Source organism: Bos indicus x Bos taurus, chromosome X, assembly GCF_003369695.1.
Source record: "Bos indicus x Bos taurus breed Angus x Brahman F1 hybrid chromosome X, Bos_hybrid_MaternalHap_v2.0, whole genome shotgun sequence".
NCBI classification, from domain to species: Eukaryota; Metazoa; Chordata; class Mammalia; order Artiodactyla; family Bovidae; genus Bos; species Bos indicus x Bos taurus.
The window spans coordinates 76,867,435-76,888,653 of record NC_040105.1 but is presented as its reverse complement, the minus strand read 5'-3'; the positions used below and the strand labels follow the sequence as shown (position 1 = coordinate 76,888,653).

Genomic DNA, 21,219 nt, shown 5'->3' with positions numbered 1-21,219 from the left:
GTAGCTTAATGGGTAAATTATATCTCAATAAAGCTGTTAAAAAATACCCTGGGCAAACAACAAAAACAACAACAACAAAAAACCCTGGGTCCTGATAACTCTAGTGAGCTTTCCTGGTAGACAACATTTCATACATGTCATCATAATTTTTGGTGGATAAATTAGATGAGTCTTGTGTGACTCCAATGAGAGTGGACTTTAGAACCTTGTATTAATACTTCCATTAGACTTCAAACCATATGCCTTTTCCTTTTATTAATTTTATTTTGTATCCTTTCATTGTAATAAATCATAGCTTTGAGTATTATTATGTGCTTAGTTCAGTGAATCCTCCTAGAGAATTATTGGACTTGGATTTTGTCTTAGAGATCCAATATATAAGAAGTCGGGCTTAAAATTTTCTAAATATTGAATAAAATGTATAAAATCCTTTGGCAGTTTCTATTGAATATACTCACCTTTGTTATCAATTTGTTGCACAGAGTGTTGTTCTTCAGTTTCCCTTCTTTGGGTATATGGAGGTGATAGAAAAATAGGCCTCCAAAAACCTATGAATATATTAAATAGACTCAATTATTTTCCAATTCCTAAAAAGTAAGATTATAGAGGGTAAAACTTTATACTATATGATTCTGAAGTGAAAAAACATTTCTGGTAATACCATTTTTCTTCAAATATATATTTGTAACGGTGATCCAGTTTTCTTGGAGTTTATTAAAACAGTATTGAAAATGAACTTAATGATATTCTAGTATATACTGGTGATATTTTTGCCCCATATAAATATTCAATAGATTCTCAGTTAACTCTAGAAGAATTTGTAGTGAGTTCTTGTCCTAATTAATGAAATACTGGCTATAAAATTGGCTAATAAGCACCCATGGGATGAATATTATCAAAACACAAAAAGTGACAAGTGTTAGTGAGGATGTGGAGAAATTAGACCCTTATGGGGTGGGTGGGCAGGTAAAATGGTACAGCGATTATAAAAAAGAGTATGGCAGTTCCTAAAACAATTAAAATTAGAATTACTTTGGAAGTGAAAGTGAAGTCGCTCAGTCGTGTCTGACTCTTTGCGACCCCATGGACTGTAGCCCACCAGGCTCCTCCATCCATGGGATTCTACAGGCAAGAATACTGGAGTGGGCTGCCATTTAATTACTTTACATACCAAAAATTCTACTTCTGAGTATATACTCAAAAGAATTGAAAACAAAATCTCCAAGATATATTTTTACAACCTTGTTTGGCATTATTCAACTTAGCCAAAATGTGGAAGTTACCCAAATGTCCATCAACAGGTAACAGACAAGCAAATTGTGGTATATCCAACATTCTTTAGCCTTAAAAAGTGAGAAAATTCTGACACATGCAACAATATGGATCAACCCCAAGGACATTATGCTAACTGAAAGAAGCCATGCACAAAAAGACAACTACTGCATTTGAGATTAATATTTATATGAGATACTTCAGTTCAGTCACTCAGTCGTGTCTGACTCTTTGCAACTCCATGAAACGCAGCATGCCAGGCTTCCCTGTCCATCACCAACTCCTGGAGTCCACCCAAAGCCATGTCCATTGAGTCGGTGATGCCATCCAACCATCTCATCCTCTGTCATCCCCTTCTCCTCCTGCCCTCAATCTTTCCCAGCATCAGGGTCTTTGCTGGGATACTTAGACTAGTCAAAATTAAGGAGACAATGAGTACGATGGTAGTTAGCAGGGCTTGGGTGAAATGGGGAAAGGGGAAGTTTATTTTTTGATGGGGACAGAGTTTTAGTTTTGTAACTTTTAAATTAATTAAATTCTTAAAGAGACAGGAGTACCAGACCACCTTACATGGCTCCTGAGAAACCTGTATGCAGGTTAAGAAGCAATAGTTAAGTCAAACATGGAACAACAAACTGGTTCAAAATTAGGAAAGGAGTATGACAAGACTGTATATTGTTACCCTGTTTATTTAACTTATATGCACAGTACATCATGCAAAATGCTAGACTGGATGAATCAGAAGCAGGAATCAAGAGAGCTGGGAGAAATAGCAACAATTGCTATGATATGGTCAGATATGCAGGTGATACCAATCCAATGGCAGAAAGTGAAGAGGAACTAAAGAGCCTCTCGATGAGGGTGAAAGAGGAGAGTGAAAAAGGATTGAAACTCAACATTCAAAAAACTAAGATCATGGCATCCAGTCCCATTACTTCATGGCAAATAGAAGGTGGAAAAGTGGAAGCGGTGACAGATTTTATTTTCCTGGGCTGCAAAATCACTGTGGATTGTGACTGTAGCCATGAAATTAAAAGACACTTATTCCTTGGAAGCAAACTATGACAGAAAACTAGTCAATCTAATCACAATAGGAAGACAGCCTTGTCTAACTCAATGAAACTAAGCCATGCCCTTGGGGCAAACCAAGATGGGTGGGTCATGGTGGAGAGATCTGACAGAATGTGGTCCACTGGAGAAGGGAACGGTAAACCACTTCAGTATTCTTGCCTTGAGAATGCCATGAACAGTATGAAAAGGCAAAATGATAGGATACTGAAAGAGGAACTCCCCAGGTCAGTAGGTGCCCAATATGCTACTGGAGATAAGTGGAGAAATAACTCCAGAAAGAATGAAGGGATGGAGCCAAAGCAAAAACAATACCCAGCTGTGGAGGTGACTAGTGATAGAAGCAAGGTCCGATGCTGTAAAGAGCAATATTGCATAGGAACCTAGAATGTTAAGTCCATGAATCAAGGCAAATTGGAAGTGGTCAAACAAGAGATGGCAAAAGTGAATGTTGACAATCTAGGAATCAGCGAAATAAAATGGACTGGAATGGGTGAATTTAATTCAGATGACCATTATATCTACTACTGCGGGCAGGAATCCCTCAGAAGAAATGGAGTAGCCATCATGGTCAACAAAAGAGTCCGAAATGCAGTATTTGGATGCAATCTCAAAAATGACAGAATGATCTCTGTTCATTTACAACAAAAACCATTCAATATCACAGTAATCCAAGTCTATGCCCCAACCAGTAATGCTGAAGAAGCTGAAAGTGAACAGTTCTATGAAGACCTACAACACCTTTTAGAACTAACACCCAAAAAAGATGTCCTTTGCATTATAGGGGACTGGAATGCAAAAGTAGGAAGTCAAGAAACACCTGGAGTAACAGGCAAATTTGGCCTTGGAATACGGAATGAAGCAGGGCAAAGACTAATAGAGTTTTGCCAAGAAAATGCACTGGTCATAGCAAACACCCTCTTCCAACAACACAAGAGAAGACTCTACACATGGACATCACCAGATGGTCAACACTGAAATCAGATTGATGATATTCTTTGCAGCCAAAGATGGAGAAGCTCTATACAGTCAACAAAAACAAGACCAGGAGCTGACTGAGGCTCAGACCATGAACTTCTTATTGCCAAATTCAGACTTAAATTGAAGAAAGTAGGGAAAACCACTAGACCATTCAGGTATGACCTAAATCAAATCACTTATGATTCTACAGTAGAAGTGAGAAATAGATTTAAGGGCCTAGATCTGATAGATAGAATGCCTGATGAACTATGGAATGAGGTTCGTGACATTGTACAGAAGACAGGGATCAATACCATCCCCATGGAAAAGAAATGCAAAAAAGCAAAATGGCTGTCTGGGAAGGCCTTACAAATAGCTGTGAAAAGAAGAGAAGCAAAAAGCAAAGGAGAAAAGGAAAGATATAAGCATCTGAATACAGACTTCCAAAGAATAGCAAGAAGAGATAAGAAAGCCTTCCTCAACGATCAATGCAAAGAAATAGAGAAAAACAACATAATGAGAAAGACTATAGATCTCTTCAAGAAAATTAGAGATACTAAGGGAACATTTTATGGAAAGATGGGCTCGATAAAGGACAGACACGGTATGGACCTAACAGAAGAAGAAGATATTAAGAAGAGGTAGCAAGAATACACAGAACTGTACAAAAAAGATCTTGACGACCAAGATAATAACGATGCTGTGATCACTCATCTAGAGCCAGACATTCCTGGAATGTGAAGTCAAGAGGGGCTTAGGAATCATCACTAAGAAAAAAGCTAGTGGAGGTGATGGAATTACAATTGAGGTATTTCAAATCCTGAAAGATGATGCTGTGAAAGTGCTGCACTCAATCTGCCAGCAAATTTGGAAAACACAGCAGTGGCCACAGGACTGGAAAAGGTCAGTTTTCATTCCAGTCCCAAAGAAAGGCAATGCCAAAGCTCAAACTACCGCACAATTTCACTCATCTCACACGCTAGTAAAGTAATGCTCAAAATTCTCCAAGCCAGACTTCAGCAATATGTGAATCATGAACTTCCTGATGTTTAAGCTAGTTTTAGAAAAGGCAGAGGAAAGTGAAAAGTGAAGTCGCTCAGTCGTGTCCAACTCTTTGCGACCCCATGAGCTGTAGGCTATGAGGCTCCTCTGTCTGTGGGATTTTCCAGGCAGACGAACCAGAGATCAAATTGCCAACATCTGCTGGATCATTGAAAAAGCAAGAGAGTTCCAGAAAAACATCTATTTCTGCTTTATTGACTATGCCAAAACCTCTGACTGTGTAGATCACAATAAACTGTGGAAAATTCTGAAAGAGATGGGAATACCAGACCACCTGACCTGCCTCTTGAGAAATCTGTATGTATGTCAGGAAGCAACAGTTAGAACTGGACATGAAACAACAGACTGGTTCCAAATAGGAAAAGGAGGACGTCAAGGCTGTGTATTGTCACCCTGCTTATTTAACTTATATGCAGAGTACATCATGAGAAACGCTGGACTGGAAGAAACACAAGCTGCAATCAAGATTGCTGGGAGAAATATCAATAACCTCTGATATGCAGATGACAACACCCTTATGGCAGAAAGTGAAGAGGAACTCAAAAGCCTCTTGATGAAAGTGAAAGTGGAGAGTGAAAAAGTTGGCTTAAAACTCAACATTCAGAAAATGAAGATCATGGCATCCAGTCCCATCACTTCATGGGAAATAGATGGGGAAACTGTGTCAGACTTTATTTTTTGGGGCTCCAAAATCACAGCAGATGGTGACTGTAGCCATGAAATTAAAAGACGCTTACTCCTTGGGAGGAAAATTATGACCAACCTAGATAGCATATTCAAAAGCATAAACAACCAAGGTCCGTCTAATCAAGGCTATGTTTTTTTTTTTTTTTTTTTCCAGTGGTCATATATGGATGTTAGAGTTGGACTGTGAAGAAGGCTGAGCACTGAAGAATTGATGCTTTTGAACTGTGGTGTTGGAGAAGATTCTTGAGAGTCCCTTGGACTGCAAGGAGATCCAACCAGTCCATTCTGAAAGAGATCAGCCCTGAGATTTCTTTGGTAGGAATGATGCTGAAGCTCAAACTCCAGTACTTTGGCCACCTCATGCGAAGAGTTGACTCATTGGAAAAGACTCTGATGCTGGGAGGGATGGGGGCAGGAGGAGAGGGGGACGACGGAGTATGAGATGGCTGGATGGCATCACTGATTCAATGGATGTGAGTCTGAGTGAACTCCGGGAGTTGGTGATGGACAGGGAGGCCTGGCGTGCTGCGATTCATGGTATCGCAAAGAATCGGACATGACTGAGCGACTGAGCTGAACTGAACTGAAACTATGACAAGCCTAACAGCATATTAGACTTCCCAGGTGGCACTGGTGGTAAGGAATCCACCTGCCAATGCAGGAGACACAAGATACATGGGTTCGATTCCTGGGTGGGGAAGATATGCTGGAGTAGGAAATGGCAACTCACTCCAGTATTCTGGCTGGAAAATTCCATGGACAGAGAAGCCTGGTGGGCTACAGTCCACGTGGCCGCAAAGAGTAGGACACAACTGAGCACAGTCAGACAGCATATTAAAAAGCAGAGACATCACTTTACTCACAAAGGTCCATATAGTGAAGCTATGGTTTTTCTAGCAGTCATGTACAGATGTGAGAGTTGAATCATAAAGAAGGCTGAATATGGAAGAAGTGATGCTTTTAAATTGTGGTGCTAGAGAGTCCCTTGGATGGTAAGGAGATCAAATCTGTCAATCCTAAAGGAAATCAGTCCTGAATGCTCATTGGAAGGACTGTTCCTGAAGCTCCTATACTTTGGCCACCTGATGTGAACATCTGACACATTGGGAAAGACCCTGATGTTGGGAAAGATTGAAGGCAAAAGGAGAAGGGGGCAGCAGAGGATAAGATGGTTAGACAGCATCACTGACTCAGTGGACATGAGTTTGAGCAAACTCTGGAAGAGAGTGGAGGACAGAGGAGCCTGGCATGCTACAGTTCATGGCATCACAAAGAGTCAGAAACGACTTAGAGACTGAAAACAACAACACAATTAAAAGTTTTGGAGATTGGTTGCAGAAAATTGTGAAGGCACTTGCTACTGAATTGTACACTTAAAAATTGTAGATACAGTAACTTTTATGTTATGTATATTTTACTACAGTTTTTTTTTTAATGCCTAACAATAGGCTATGGAGGAGGATCAAGGACTATGCATTCATGTCAGACATAATGAAGACTGCAGTTCAATGATTCTAAAATGATAATACTTGGTGTAAAAATTTAAAGTGCAACATAAATTCTAAACATCACTATGACTTATTAGCAAAGAAGTTAAGAAAGTGAGTTAATATTATCAGTGAGTTTTGGACTGTTCTCAGGTAATGCATTTTTAAAAAAAGATAAACTAAAGTTTTGCAACCAGCTGTTCTTTGATTAAGAAAATAAATCATTATAGTTTAGGGTCCACAGTCTCAGGAGCAAATAAACTTAATTCTGGGTCTGGAAGATTTACCAAGGGCTTCCCTGGTGGCTCAGTGGTAAAAGAATTCGACTGCTAGTGTAGGAGTTGTGGGTTTGATCCCTGGGTTTGGAAGATCCCCTGGAGGAGGGCACAGCAACACACTCTAGTATTCTTACCCAGAGAATCCCATAGAAGTCCTTAGAGTCGCAAAGAGTCAGACACAACTGAAGAGACATAGCATGCACACAAGCTGACTTTTCTCATTTGGGAGTGAACATGAGATGAATAGCACACAGAGACCTTTTTCTTTACCTATGACCTTCATTTTTATTTCTGGGATTTCTTTTTATCACATTTAGCTTATCAGTTTATATTTTCAATATGCAACACCAGAAGATGGGTGAAAGCAGCTAGAAAAATTTTGATTTTATCTACCTGTGTATTAACCAATGCATGTTTTATATTAAGGATCCATAAATTAGATAATTACAGTCCAATTATTTGGACTGTAATTTAAACAAATATTTAAAATGCATCACAATCTTAGAGAAATCTGAAAAAGTAATCTATTACTTTCATGTGTAATAATATTCTCATCTCAATTAGATTATAAACTTTATGAAACTATGGCTGTGGTCAAGATAACATTAGACTAGGATTTTCTATACTGTAGCTTAGCCACTAAATACCTACATGACATTTAGTGAAGTAATCTATTTAAGCCTCAGTTTCTTTGGTTTTTAAGCAAGTACAATAAGCTATACTGTAATAGCAATCTTGGAAGGAGAGAAGTGAGCAGCAATCTTAAAGAGAGATCTGAGTTCCCTGCCTAGGAACTAAACCTGGGTAACCCAGATGAAAACCAGGAGTCCTCATCACTAGACCACCAGGGGCTAGAGGCTAGAAGCAAAGTGGCCTGGGCTCTTGCCCCTGTTTAAAAGCAAGAAGTTTCAAGGAAGCAAAAACTTTAAAAATAGGTACAAAGTTTATTAGTAGAGACTAAGCACGATGTATGGGAGAGTACACAGGAAAACAGTTTGTTTATCTAATTAAGAAGCAGGGTAGAGATATACATCCATAGAGAAAGGGTATGGGCACACTCTCTAACGAGGAGAAGTGCTGTAAGTCAGAAACCAGGCAGAGACACAGCAGGAGAGGAGTACAGGCATCCTGAGTGAGGAGGAGTGCAGTAAGGAGGTAGTGTAAATCAGTGATAGAGGACAGTCCTTCCTGGTCTTTGTTTACCTTTGGCCAATTATCTTGTTTCTTTCTACATGCCTGACTGGTCCATGGACCCTTCCCAAGATGCTTGTGCAATTGTTTTGTGAGACGGATTCCACCACAGAGGCCTATGGTTGCATGTCCACAATTACTAAGGGATGGGGTCCCCTCCTTTTTTGATCCCCCAGAAGCCTTCCTGTACATGTGAGGACAGAGAAGCCCTCCTTGATCTCAGGAGTGTGCATTTTATCCTCTTGCTTTAGCAGAGCTCAGCTTTTGCCACCAGCTTTGTCCTTGAAGTATCTGAGTGAGAAACAAAGACTCAGTTTTACTATATCTGATAAATACCAGGTGTCTAGCTCAGAGGCTCACTGTGTCCTATCTCATTAGTTCTTTCTAAATTAGAGAACATGAGGTAAGATGAGGGTTGAGATATGAGCAACATAATTAAACTGATTAAGAACTGCAAGGAGATCCAACCAGTCAATCCTAAATGAAATCAGTCCTGAATATTCATTGGAAGGACTGATGTTGAAGCTGAAACTCTAATACCTTGGGCACCTGATACAAAGAACTGACTCATTTGAAAAGACCCTGATGCTGGGAAAGATTGAAGACAGGAGGAGAAGGGGACAATAGGGTGTGAGATGGTTGGATGGCATCACTGACTCTATGGACATGAGCTTGACCAAGCTCCGGGAGATGGTGATGGACAGGGAAGCCTGGAGTGATGCAGTCCATGGGGTCACAAAGAGTTGGACACAACTGAGTGACTGAACTGAACTGAACTGAAGAACTTAGGTTCTGGAGTCAGATAAACCTAGGGTCGAAGTCCAGGGTAAATCACTGGAACACCTTAGCTTCACTTTTCTCAGTGTAAAACTACATATAAGATAGTACATATCTTTAGAGAAGGGAACGGCTACCCACTCCAGTATTCTGGCCTGGAGAATTCCATGGGCAGAGGAACCTGGCGAGCTGAAGTTCATGTGGTCACAAAGAGTTGGACATAACTGAGCAACTAACACTAACATGACTGAGTGATTTTCAGTTTCAGTTTTCACATATCTCTTAGAGCTGAAAGATAGTATGTCTTTAACAGCAAAAACTTGGAAACATGGATGCACAGCCTGATTCATTTATTGTGTTAGCTTAGTTACATAAATTCCTTGTGGCTCAGTTTCTTCATTGGTAAAATAGATATAATACTACTTACTTCCTAGGGTTACTGTGAGGTTTTAAAGAATTAATACACATAAAAGTAGTGAACTAGTATTAATTAATTAGCACTAATGAATTGGTGCTAACAAATTAGTATATGTAAACTGCAGGGAAGGATTCCAGGTGGTGCAGCAGCAAAGAATCTGCCTACCAATGCAGGAGATGCAAGAAATGTGGATTCGATCCTTGGGTTGGGAAGATTCCACTGGAGAAGGAAATGGAAACCCACTCTAGTATTCTTGCTTGGAAAATTCCATGAGCAGAGGAGCCTGGTGGGTTATAGTCCACGGGGTTGCAAAGAGGCAAGTGTGACTGAGCACACATGCAAAATGCATGAAATGGTTCCTGGCTGTGAGATATAAAGTTCAGCTATTATCAGTAAAAGGGGATAACAATGGTAAATGGGATTAGAGGTAATAATTCATGTGATTTGTATATAGCATGGCAGTTGACACTCTGTATCAGATGCTATTATTATTTTTAAACTAATGGTATTTGAAAGAGTGAAAGCTGCTATATAAATTTAAGGTATTATACATTTATGCATTTATTATAATTTATGTTGAGCATCCTGGAGAAGGAAATGGCAACCCATTCCAGTGTTCTTGACTGGAAAATCACATGGATGGAGGAGCCTGGTAGGCTACAGTCCACCGGGTCACGAAGAGTCGGAGAAGACTGAGCGACTTCACTTTAGCTTTATGTTGAGCACATAGTAGGCATTTGACTGACAAAATGTTACAAAGTAAACTAATAACAATGCAGTTAAGTCCCTAAGAAGCAGTTATGCTATTTCACTGGACTTTTATCAGATGATGATAAAAATGCTAAAAACTGAAGCTGGAGAACAAATGTTCATCTTTATACCCTCCATGGTGATTAATGCAACTATTATAAGATAGCTAGGGGCTTCCTAGGTGACTCAGTGGTAAAGAATCCACCTGCCATGCAGGAGATGTGGTTTTTATCCCTGGATCAGGAAGATACCCTGGAGGAGGAAATGACAACCCACTCCAGTATTCTTGTTTGGAAAATTGCATGGACAGGGTGGTCCTAAGATGGTGGAGAAATAGGATGGGGAGACCACCTTCTTCCCTACAAATTCACTGAAAGATCATTTGAATGATGAGCAAATTCCACAAAACAGCTTCTGAACGCTGGCAGAGGACACCGGGCACCCAGAAAGGCAGCCCATTCTCTTTGAAAGGAGATAGAACAAAATATAAAAGATAAAAAAAGAGACAAAAGAGTTAAGGACGGATACCTGTCCTGGGGAGGGAGTCGTGAAGGAGGAGATGTTTCCAAATACCAGGAAAACCACTCACTGGTGGGTCTGTGGGCAGTTTTGGAATCTCAGAGGGCAACATATCCAGGAGGAAACAAACAAAAACCCACAGATTACATGCCTAACTGGAACTACCAGTGGAGAAATAGCCCAGATGCTCACATCTGCCAGTAGCGAGCGGGGGTTGAACAGATAGGCACAGGCTGCATGTTTAGGACAAGGATCGGACATGAATGCCCTGAGGACGATCTTAGGGAGCTAACGTGAGATAGCAACCCAAACTGTGGGATAGCCCGAAAAAGAGAGGAAAATAAAAGTGGGAGAGAGAGAGGAAGTTCCTGTGTAAAGCTCCAAGGCACAGCCTGGCCTGATCACAGAACAAAGGATTCAGTGAATATCAGAGGAGAGTTAGCAGGCTGCAGACTGGCCCCTCCCCATGCTGGAGGTAGAGAGGCAGGTAGGTGACAGCCAAAGCCGGAAGGCTAGGGGCAATCTCAGCCCCAGAGACGGCATCCTCCACCAAACTGTGAGCAGGCTTCCAGTTGCTAACCAAGTCTTCCTGGGATCCTGAACGGTTGACATCTGCCAGAACGGTCGCAGTCAGAGATCAGTTCCCCAGAGGAGACACATGGGACACCTGAGACAGCACTCTATCTGTGCACCCAGGAAACCGAGGGGATAGGACCGGGGAGGTGATAAGATGCACTGCACACCTGATTGCCAAGTACCTGGTCGCCTGAGCTGCTCAGACCTGGGAAGGGCACAAAACGCAGGCACAACTGAAGCTGTGCCTTTGTGGAGTACCCAAAAACCTGAACGAGAGTGGCTTAGACCTGGGAAGTGCATGCAACCTAGGGCCCACTTTACATAGTTCCCCTGCAGAGCAACCTGGAGCCTGAGCAGTGTAGACTGGGAAAGTACACACAGTGTGAGTGGGGGCAAACCCAGAGTGGCCCAGGCACTGTGAGCACTCTGCACACATACAAGTGATATTTGTTTGTAGGGTTCCTCCCTCCCCACAGCACAACTGAACAAGTGAGGCTAAATAAGTGACCACCTTTGCCCCCTTGTGTCAGGGCGGAAATTAGACACTGAAGAGACATGCAAACAGAAGGCAAAATGAATAAACAAGAGGGAACTGCTTTGGAAGTGACAGATGCAAAAGATTAAAACCCTATAGTTAGCCCTGACTACATTGGAAGGGGCCTGTAGACCTTGAGAAGTATAACCTGGAACAAGGAACTATCTGCAACTGAACTGACCCTCAGCAACTCCAGAGAAACTCCTAGATATATTTTACTATTATCATTTTCTAATTTTGTTTTATTTTTAAATAAAATTATTTTATTTTTATTACTTTATTACTCCTTTAATTTTCATTTTTATAACCTACAATTATCTTGCAAAAGAACCCTATTTTTAAAGGAAACTTCATATATATATTTTTTATACTTTTTGTGATTTTGTTGTTTTTTTAATATTGTGTTTTTGAGAGTCTAAACTCCACTCTAGATTTTTAACCTTTGCTTTTTGATATTTGTTATCAATTTTGTACATTTAAGAATGCAATCTTCAGTACCCATTTGCACTTTGGAGTGTGATTACTGGCTAGATTACTCTCTTCCCCTATACTCTCCTTCTTCTCGCCCAAGTCACCTCTTATCTCTACCCTCCTTCTTCTCTTCTCTACTGAACTCTGTGAATCTCTTGGGTTTTCTGGGCTATGGAGAACACTTAGGGAACTCATTAATGGCTAGATCTGTCTCTTTCCTTTTGACTCCTTCCTCACTTCCTGGTTACCTCTATCTCCTTCCTCTTTCTTTTCTTTTCCATGTAACTCTGTGAACCTCTCTGGATGTTCCAGACTGTGGAGAGCACATAGGGAATTGATTACTGGCTCAATTGCTCTTTCTCCTTTTGATTTCCCCTCTTCTCCTCCTGTTCACCTCTATCTCCTTCCTCTGTTGTCTCTTCTCCCTGTAACTCTGTAAACCTCTCTGGGTGTCCCTCACTGTGGAGAATCTTTTCCCCATGAACCTAGATGTTTTATCACGGGTGCTATATGGATGTAGAAGTCTTGAGGCTACTGTAAGAATAAGACTGAAAGGCAGAGGCAGGAGGCTTAAATCCAAAACTTGAGACCACCAAAAAACTCCTGACTCCAGGAATAGTAATTGACAAGAGTTCATTCAAAAGCCTCCATACCTACACTGAAAACAAGCGCTACCCAAGAGCCAACAAGTTCCAGATCAAGACATACCACACTAATTCTCCAACAACGCAGGAACATAACCCTGAGCATTAAAATACAGGCGGCCAAAAGTCACAAGAAACCCATAGACACCTCAAAACTCACTACTGGATACTTTATTGAACCCGAGAGAGAAGAGATCCAGCTCCACCCACCATAACACCAATAAAAGATTCCCTAACCAGGCAACATCGACAAGCTGCTCATCCAACTCAACCCACATGGAGGAACCTCCACAATAAAGAGAAAACACAAACTTCCAGCATACAGAAAGGCCACCCCAAACACAGCAATCTAAACAAGATGAAAAGGCAGATAATATTCAGCAGGTAAAGGAACGTGATAAATGCCCACAAAACCAAAAAAAAAAAAAAAAAAAAAAAGGTGAGGAGATAGGGAGTCTACCTAAAAATAATTCAGAATAATTGTAGTAAAAATGATTCAAAATCTTGAAAACAAAATGGAGTTACAGATAAACAGTCTGGAGACAAGGATTGAAAAGATGCAAGAAATGTTTATCAAGGATCTAGAAAAAAGAAAGAAGAGTCAATCAATAATGAATAATGCAAGGACGGAGATCAAAAACCCTTTTGAGGGAAGCAACAGTAGAATAACTGAGGCAGAAGACAGGATAAGTGAGGTGGAAATAGAATGGTGAAAATAAATGAAGCAGAGAGGGAAAAAGAAAAAAAAAATAATTGAAAAAAAAATGATGACAATCTCAGAGACCTCTGGGACCATTTCAAATGCCCCAGCATTCTAATCATAGGAGTCCCAGAAGAAGAAGACAAAAATAAAGGCCATGAGAAAATACTTGAGAAGATAACAGCTGAAAACTTCCCTAATTTGGGGAAGGAAATAGTCACCCAAGTCCAAGAAACCCAGAGTCCCCCAAACAGGATAAAACCAAGGTGAAACACCCCAAGATACATATTAATCAAATTAATGAAGATCAAACACAATGAACAAATATTACAAGCAGCAAGGGAAAAACAACAGACAATACACAAGGGGATTCCCATAAGGATAACAGCTGATCTTTCAATAGAAACTCTTCAGGCCAGAAAGGAATGGCAGGACATACTTAAAGTAATGAAAGAGAAAAACCTACAACCCAGATTACTGTACCCAGCAAGGATCTCATTCAACTATGAAGGAGAATCAGAAACTTTACAAACAAGCAAAATCTGAGAGAATTCAGCACCACCAAACCAGCTCTTCAACAAATGCTAAAGGATCTTCTCTAGACAGGAAACACAGAAAAGGCTTGTCAATGGCAAGTCATTGGCAAAGTCAATGGCAACGGGATCATACTTATCAATAATTACCTTAAAGGTAAATGTGTTAAATGCCCCAACCAAAAGACAAAGACTGGCTGAATGGATAAAAAAAAAAAAAAAAAAAAGGCCACTATATATGCTGTCTACAAGAGACCTACCTCAACACAAGGGACATTTACAGACTGAAAGTGAAGGGCTGAAAAAAGATTTCAAGCAAATGAAGACCAAAAGAAAGTAGAAATAGCAATACTCATATCAGATAAAATAGACTTTTGAAATAAAGGCTGTGAAAAGAGACAAAGGACACTGCATCATGATCAAAGGATCAATCCATGAAGAAGATATAACAATTATAAATATATATGCACCCAACATAGGAGCATAACACTATGTAAGGCAAATGCTAACTAGTATAAAAGGGGAAATTAACAGTAACACAATAATACTGGGAGATTTTAACACCCCACTCACACCTATGGATAGATCAACTAAACAGAAAATTAGCAAGGAAACACAACTTTAAATTACAAATCTAATGGACCAGTTAGACCTAATTGATATCTACAGGACATTTCACCCCAAAACAATGAGTTTCACATTTTTATCAAGTACACATGGAACCTTGTCCAGGATAGATCACATCCTGGGGCATAAATCTAGCTTTGGTAAATTCAAAAAAAGTTGAAATCATTCCAAGCATCTTTTCTGATCACAATGCAGTAAGATTAGATGTCAACTACAGGAAAAAACAAACAAACAAACATAAAAATAGAAACATATGGAGGCTAAAAAACACACTTCTGAGTAACCAACAAATCACAGAATAAGTCAAAAAGAAATAAAAATATGCATAGAACCGAATAAAAAATAAGTACAACAACCCAAACCTATGGGATTCAGTAAAAGCAGTTCTAAGGGGAAGGTTCATAGCAATACAAGCTTATCTCAAAAAACAAGAGAAAAATAAAATAAACAACCTAACTACACCTAAAGGAAGTAGCAAAAGAAGAAATGAAGAACCCTAGGGTTAGTAGAAGGAAAGAAATTATAAAAATTAGAGCAGAAATTAATGGAAAAAAAACAAAAAACAAAGGAGAACAGCAAAAATCAACAAAGCCAAAAGCTGGTTCTTTGAGAAGATAAGTAAAATAGACAAACCATTAGCCAGACTCGTCGAGAAAAAGAGGGAGAAGAATCAAATCAACAAAATTAGAAATGAAAATGGAGAAATCACAACAGACAACACAGAAATACAAAGGATCATAAGAGACTACTATCAGCAATTATATGTCAATAAAATGGACAACTAGGAAGAAATGGACAAATTCTTAGAAAAGCATAACTTTCTAAACCTGAACCAGGAAGAAATAGAAAATCTTAACAGAGCCATCACAAGTATGGAAATTGAAACTGTAATCAGAAATCTTCAAGCAAACAAAAGCCCAGAACAGCCGGCTTCACAGCTGAATTGTACCAAAAATTTAGAGAAGAGCTAACACCTATCTGACTCAAACCCTTCCAGAAAATTGCAGAGGAAGGTAAACTTGCAAACTCATTCTATGAGGCCACCATCACCCTAATACCAAAACGTGACAAACATGCCACAAAAAAAGAAAACTACACGCCAATATTACTGATGTACATAGATCCAATAATCTTTAACAAAATTCTAGCAAACAGAATCCAACAACATATTAAAAACGTCATACTTCATGACCAAGTGGGCTTTATCAGAGTAATGCAAGCATTCTTCAATATTCACAAATCAATCATTGTGATACACCATATTAATAAATTGAAAAATAAAAACTACATGATTATCTCAGTAGATGCAGAGAAAGACTTTGACAAAATTCAACATCCATTTATGATAAAAACCCTCCAGAAAGCAGGCAGAGAAGGAACATACTTCATCATAATACATGCCATAGATGATAAATCTCCAGCAAACATTATCCTCAATGGTGACAAATTGAAAGCAGTTCCCCTAAAGTCAGGAACAATACAAGGGTACCCACTCTCACCACTACTATTCAACATATTTTGGAAGTTTTAGCCACAGCAATCAGAGAAGAAAAAGACATAAAAGGAATCCAGATTGGAAAAGAAGAAGTAAAACTCACTGTTTGCAGATGACATGATCCTCTACTTAGAAAACCCCAAAGACTCCAGCCGAAAATTACTAGAGCTAATCAATGAATAAGTAAAGTTGCAGGATATAAAATTAACACAGAGGAATCCCTTGCATTCCTATACACTAACAAAGAGAAAACAGAAAGAGAAATTAAGGAAACAATTCCGTTCACCATTGCAAAGAAAAGAATAAAATACTGAGGAATAAATCTACCTAAAGAAACAAAAGACCTATACATAGAAAAATATAAAACACTGATGAAAGAAATCAAAGAGGACACTAACATATGGAGAAATATACTATGTTCTTGCATCAGAATAATAAGTATAGTGAAAATGAGTACACTACCCAAAGCAATCTACAGATTCAATGCAATCCCTATCAAGCTACCAATGGTATTTTTCAGAGAAGTAGAGCAAATAATTTCACAATCTTTATGGAAATGTAAAAAAATATCTCTACTAGCCAAAGCAATCTTGAGAAAGAAGAATGAAACTGGAGGAATCGACCTGCCCGACTTCAGACTATACTACAAAGCTATAGGCATCAAGACAGTATGGTACTGGCACAAAGACAGAAATATAGATCAGTGGAACAAAGTAACTCCAGAGATAAATCCATGCACCTATGGACACCTTATCTTTGACAAAGGAGGCGAGAATATACAATGAATAAAAGACTATCTCTATCACAAGTGGCTCTGGGAAAACTGGTCAACCACTTGTAAAGGAATGAAACTAGAACACTTTCTAACACCATACATAATAATCAACTCAACATGGATTAAAGATCTAAACGTAAGACCAGAAACTATAAAACTCCTAGAGGAAAACATAGGCAAAACACTGCCCGACATAAATCATAGCAGGATCCTCTATGACCCACCTCCCAGAGTAATGGAAATACAAGCAAAAATAAACAAATGGGATCTAATTAAACCTAAAAGCTTTTGCACAGCAAAGGAAACTATAAGCATGGTGAAAAGGTAGCATTCAGAATGGGAGGTAATAGCAAACGAAGGAACTAACAAAGAATTTATCTCCAAATTATACAAGCAGCTCCTATAGCTCAATTCCAGAAAAAATAAATGACACAATCAAAAAACGGTCCAAAGAACTAAGCAGATGTTTCTCCAAAGAAGACATACAGATGGATAACAAACACACGAATAGATGCTCAACATCATTCATTATCAGAACAATGAAAATCAAAAGCACAATGAAGTACCATCTCACGCCCGTCAGAATGGCTGCTATCCAAAAGTCTACAAGGAATAAATGCTGGAGAGGGTTTGGAGAAAAGGGAACCCTCTTAAACTGTTGGTGGGAATGCAAATTAGTACAGCCACTGTGGAGAACAGTGTGTAGATTCCTTAAAAAACTGGAACTAGAACTACAATATGACCCAGCAATCCTGCTGCTGGGCATATACACCGAGGAAACCAGAATTGAAGGAGACACATGTAACCCAATGTTCATAGTTCCACTGTTTACAATAGCCAGGACATGAAAGCAACCTAGATGTCCATTGGCACATGAATGGATAAGAAAGCTGTGGTACATATACACAATTAAATATTATTCAGCTATTAAAAAGAATGCATTTGAATCAGTTCTGATGAGGTGGATGAAACTGGAGCCTATTATACAGAGTGAAGTAAATCAGAAAGAAAAACACCAATACAGTATATTAAGGCATATACACGGAATTAAAAAAAAAAAAATGTAATGATGACCCTACATGAAAGACAGCAAAAGAGACACAGGTTTAGCAAACAGACTTTTGGACTCTGTGGGAGAAGATGAGGGTGGGTTTATTTGAGAGAATAGCATTGAAACATTTATATTACCATATGTAAAATCTATCACCAGTCCAGTTTTAATGGATGAGAAAGGGCACTCAGGGGCGGTGCACTGGGACGACCCTGAGGGATGGGATGGGGAGGGACATAGGAGGGGGTTTCAGGATGGGGTACACATGTACACCCATGGCTGATTCATGTCCATGTATGGCAAAAACCACTACCCAGATGATCACGATGGTGTGATTACTGACCTAGAGCCAGACATCCTGGAATGTGAAGTCAAGTGGGCCTTAAAAAGCATCACTACGAACAAAGCTAGTGGAGGTGACAGATTCCAGTTGAGCTATTCCAAATCCTGAAAGATGATGCTGTGAAAGTGCTGCACTCAATATGCCAGCAAATTTGGAAAACTCAGCAGTGGCCACAGGACTGGAAAAGGTCCGTTTTCATTCCAGTCCCAAAGAAAGGCAATGCCAAAGAATGCTCAAACTACTGCACAAGTGCACTCATCTCACACGCTAGTAAAGTAATGCTCAAAATTCTTCAAGCCAGACTTCAGCAATATGTGAACGATGAACTTCCTGATGTTCAAGCTGGTTTTAGAAAAGGCAGAGGAACCAGAGATCAAATTCCCAACATCTGCTGGGTCATGGAAAAAGCAAGAGAGTTCCAGAAAAACATCTATTTCTGCTTTAATGACTATGCCAAAGCCTTTGAATGTGTGGATCACAATAAACTGTGGAAAACTCAGGAAGAGATGGGAATACCAGACCACTTGATCTGCCTCTTGAGAAATTTGTATGCAGGTCAGGAAGCAACAGTTAGAACTGGACATGGAACAACAGACTGGTTCCAAATAGGAAAAGGAGTACGTCAAGGCTGTATATTGTCACCCTGTTTATTTGACTTCTATGCAGAGTACATGAGAAACGCTGGATTGGAAGAAATACAAGCTGGAATCAAGATTGCTGGGAGAAATATCAATAACCTCAGATATGCAGATGACAGCACCCTTATGGCAGAAAGTGAAGAGGAACTAAAAAGCCTCTTGATGAAGGTGTAAGTGGAGAGTGAAAAAGTTGGCTTAAAGCTCAACATTCAGAAAACGAAGACCATGGCATCTGGTCCCATCACTTCATGGGAAATAGATGGGGAAACAGTGGAAACAGTGTCAGACTTTATTTTTCTGGGCTCCAAAATCACTGCAGATGGTGACTGCAGCCATGAAATTAAAAGACACTTACTCCTTGGAAGGAAAGTTATGACCAACCTAGATAGCATATTGAAAAGCAGAGACATTACTTTGCCAACAAAGGTTCGTCTAGTCAAGGCTATGGTTTTTCCTGTGGTCATGTATGGATGTGAAAGTTGGACTGTGAAGAAGGCTGAGCACCGAAGAATTGATGCTTTTGAAGTGTGGTGTTGGAGAAGACTCTTGAGAGTCCCTTGGACTGCAAGGAGATCCAACCAGTCCATTCTAAAGGAGATCAGCCCTGGGCTTTCTTTGGAAGGAATGATGCTAAAGCTGAAGCTCCAGTACTTTGGCCACCTCATGTGAAGAGTTGACTCATTGGAAAAGACTCTGATGCTGGGAGGGATTGGGGGCAAGAGGAGAAGGGGACGACAGAGGATGAGATGGTTGGATGGCATCACTGACTCTATGGACATGAGTCTGAGTGAACTCCAGGAGTTGGTGATGGACAGGGAGGCCTGGCGTGCTGTGATTCATGGGGTCGCAAAGAGTCGGACACGACTGAGCAACTGATCTGATCTGATCTGATATTGTAAAGTAATTAGCCTCCAATTAAAATAAATGAATTAATTTAAAAAATGTCATGGACATAGGAGCCTGGCAGGCTATAGTTCATGGAGTCACAAAGAGTGAGACATGACTGAACAACTTAACACACATACACACACACACAGAATGGATAGCTAATATTACTTCAGTAGAACAGAATGGTATGGGGTTAGGAGAGAATTAACTTAGTGTTACTAAATTCGAGTCCAGTGGAAAGAAACTTTTCAAAGAATTTGCCACCTTTCCTCATAAAAGGCAGCATGCCTTTCTCACCCATCCTACCAATACACTGTTTAATAAGAGAAAATCAGAATTTTTCTCACATTAGTTAATTCTTCCCAATAGATTTGCTTTTTAAACTAGAAATCAGAGTTTTCCTCAGAGAATATAAATGATCCAATGAACAGTTTCCTCTCATTGTTGAAAGAAAATATTGCAGTTATTTCAGCTGAATTAATGTCCTGAAGATAAATATGCCTGTCTGACAAGAAGGGAAACCTCTGGATAATATTTTGTGTTAGCAAATTCCCCAAAACATATACTGTATTTTTAATTGGATCCAATAGCCTACCCTACTGAAAAGAATATGACATGGAAAAATCAATTTTATATAGGAAAAATGTTAAGACCTGTGGGAAAATAGCATATTAAAATAGGAAATATCTGGTCTGGAGGAAGTCAAGATGGTAGAGGAGTAGCAGGACATGGAGTTTATCTCACCTGACAAATCCATCAAGAATACATTTACACATGGGACAGTTCTCACAGAGCACTGAATGAACACTAGTAGAAAACATTGAACACCTAAAAAGACAATAAAAATCCCCTAGATAAATGCGTAAGATGAAAGAAAGAAGGGAAAAGGAAGAGGAGAGGAAGAAGGACAGGACCTGCATCACTGGCAGGGAAGTTAAAGGAGAGGAGTGGTTCCTGAATCCAAGGAAGTTCCCTCCCTGGTGGGGAAGATTGGTTAGGAGAGAAGGGGAGCTTCAGGGGCTACTGGAGGACAGAGACCTATGCAGATCGACTATGTCCCAACCTGAAACATGTGTCCACTAGTGAGCATAAGGGGCTGGGTATTGTAACATGATGTTTGGAAAGCAAACTAGGGGAGAGGACTGCTGTTGGTTGCAAGGAGACAGTGTAAGGGGACAGAAGTGAGAAAACCTGTAACTGGGAGAGCTTCTGGAGGAAACCCAGTCTGCCAGAGAAGTAAAGCTGCCCCTGCCTTCCTGGGCACTAGGAAAGGCTGCAGACGGGGCTGGCCCTCTCGAGCCTACGGCAGCCAGCTTCCCCACATGCACCACTGCCATCAAGGCCAGTTCTTCTGTACCTGTGGCCAGGCACTAGGAAGGGTTTCCACTGAAGCCTGCTCTACCACACCAGCCGGCTCCCCTACATGCCCCATCATTGCCAGGGCCAGCTCTCCTGGGTCCAGGGCCAGACACTA

General features: G+C 40.0%; 1 protein-coding gene across 6 annotated transcripts in view; it reads right to left on the bottom strand.

Annotated features, from left to right (window-relative positions):
- The window catches only part of LOC113887278, a 463,883-nt gene that overhangs the window by 18,290 nt on the left and 424,374 nt on the right, over positions 1-21,219 (bottom strand). For all 6 annotated transcript variants that reach the window (XM_027534327.1, XM_027534322.1, XM_027534325.1 and 3 more), the window contains one exon: positions 459-548. In XM_027534327.1, coding sequence (XP_027390128.1) covers positions 459-548 — 90 coding nt within the window. The remainder of the gene's footprint in view (positions 1-458; positions 549-21,219) is intronic.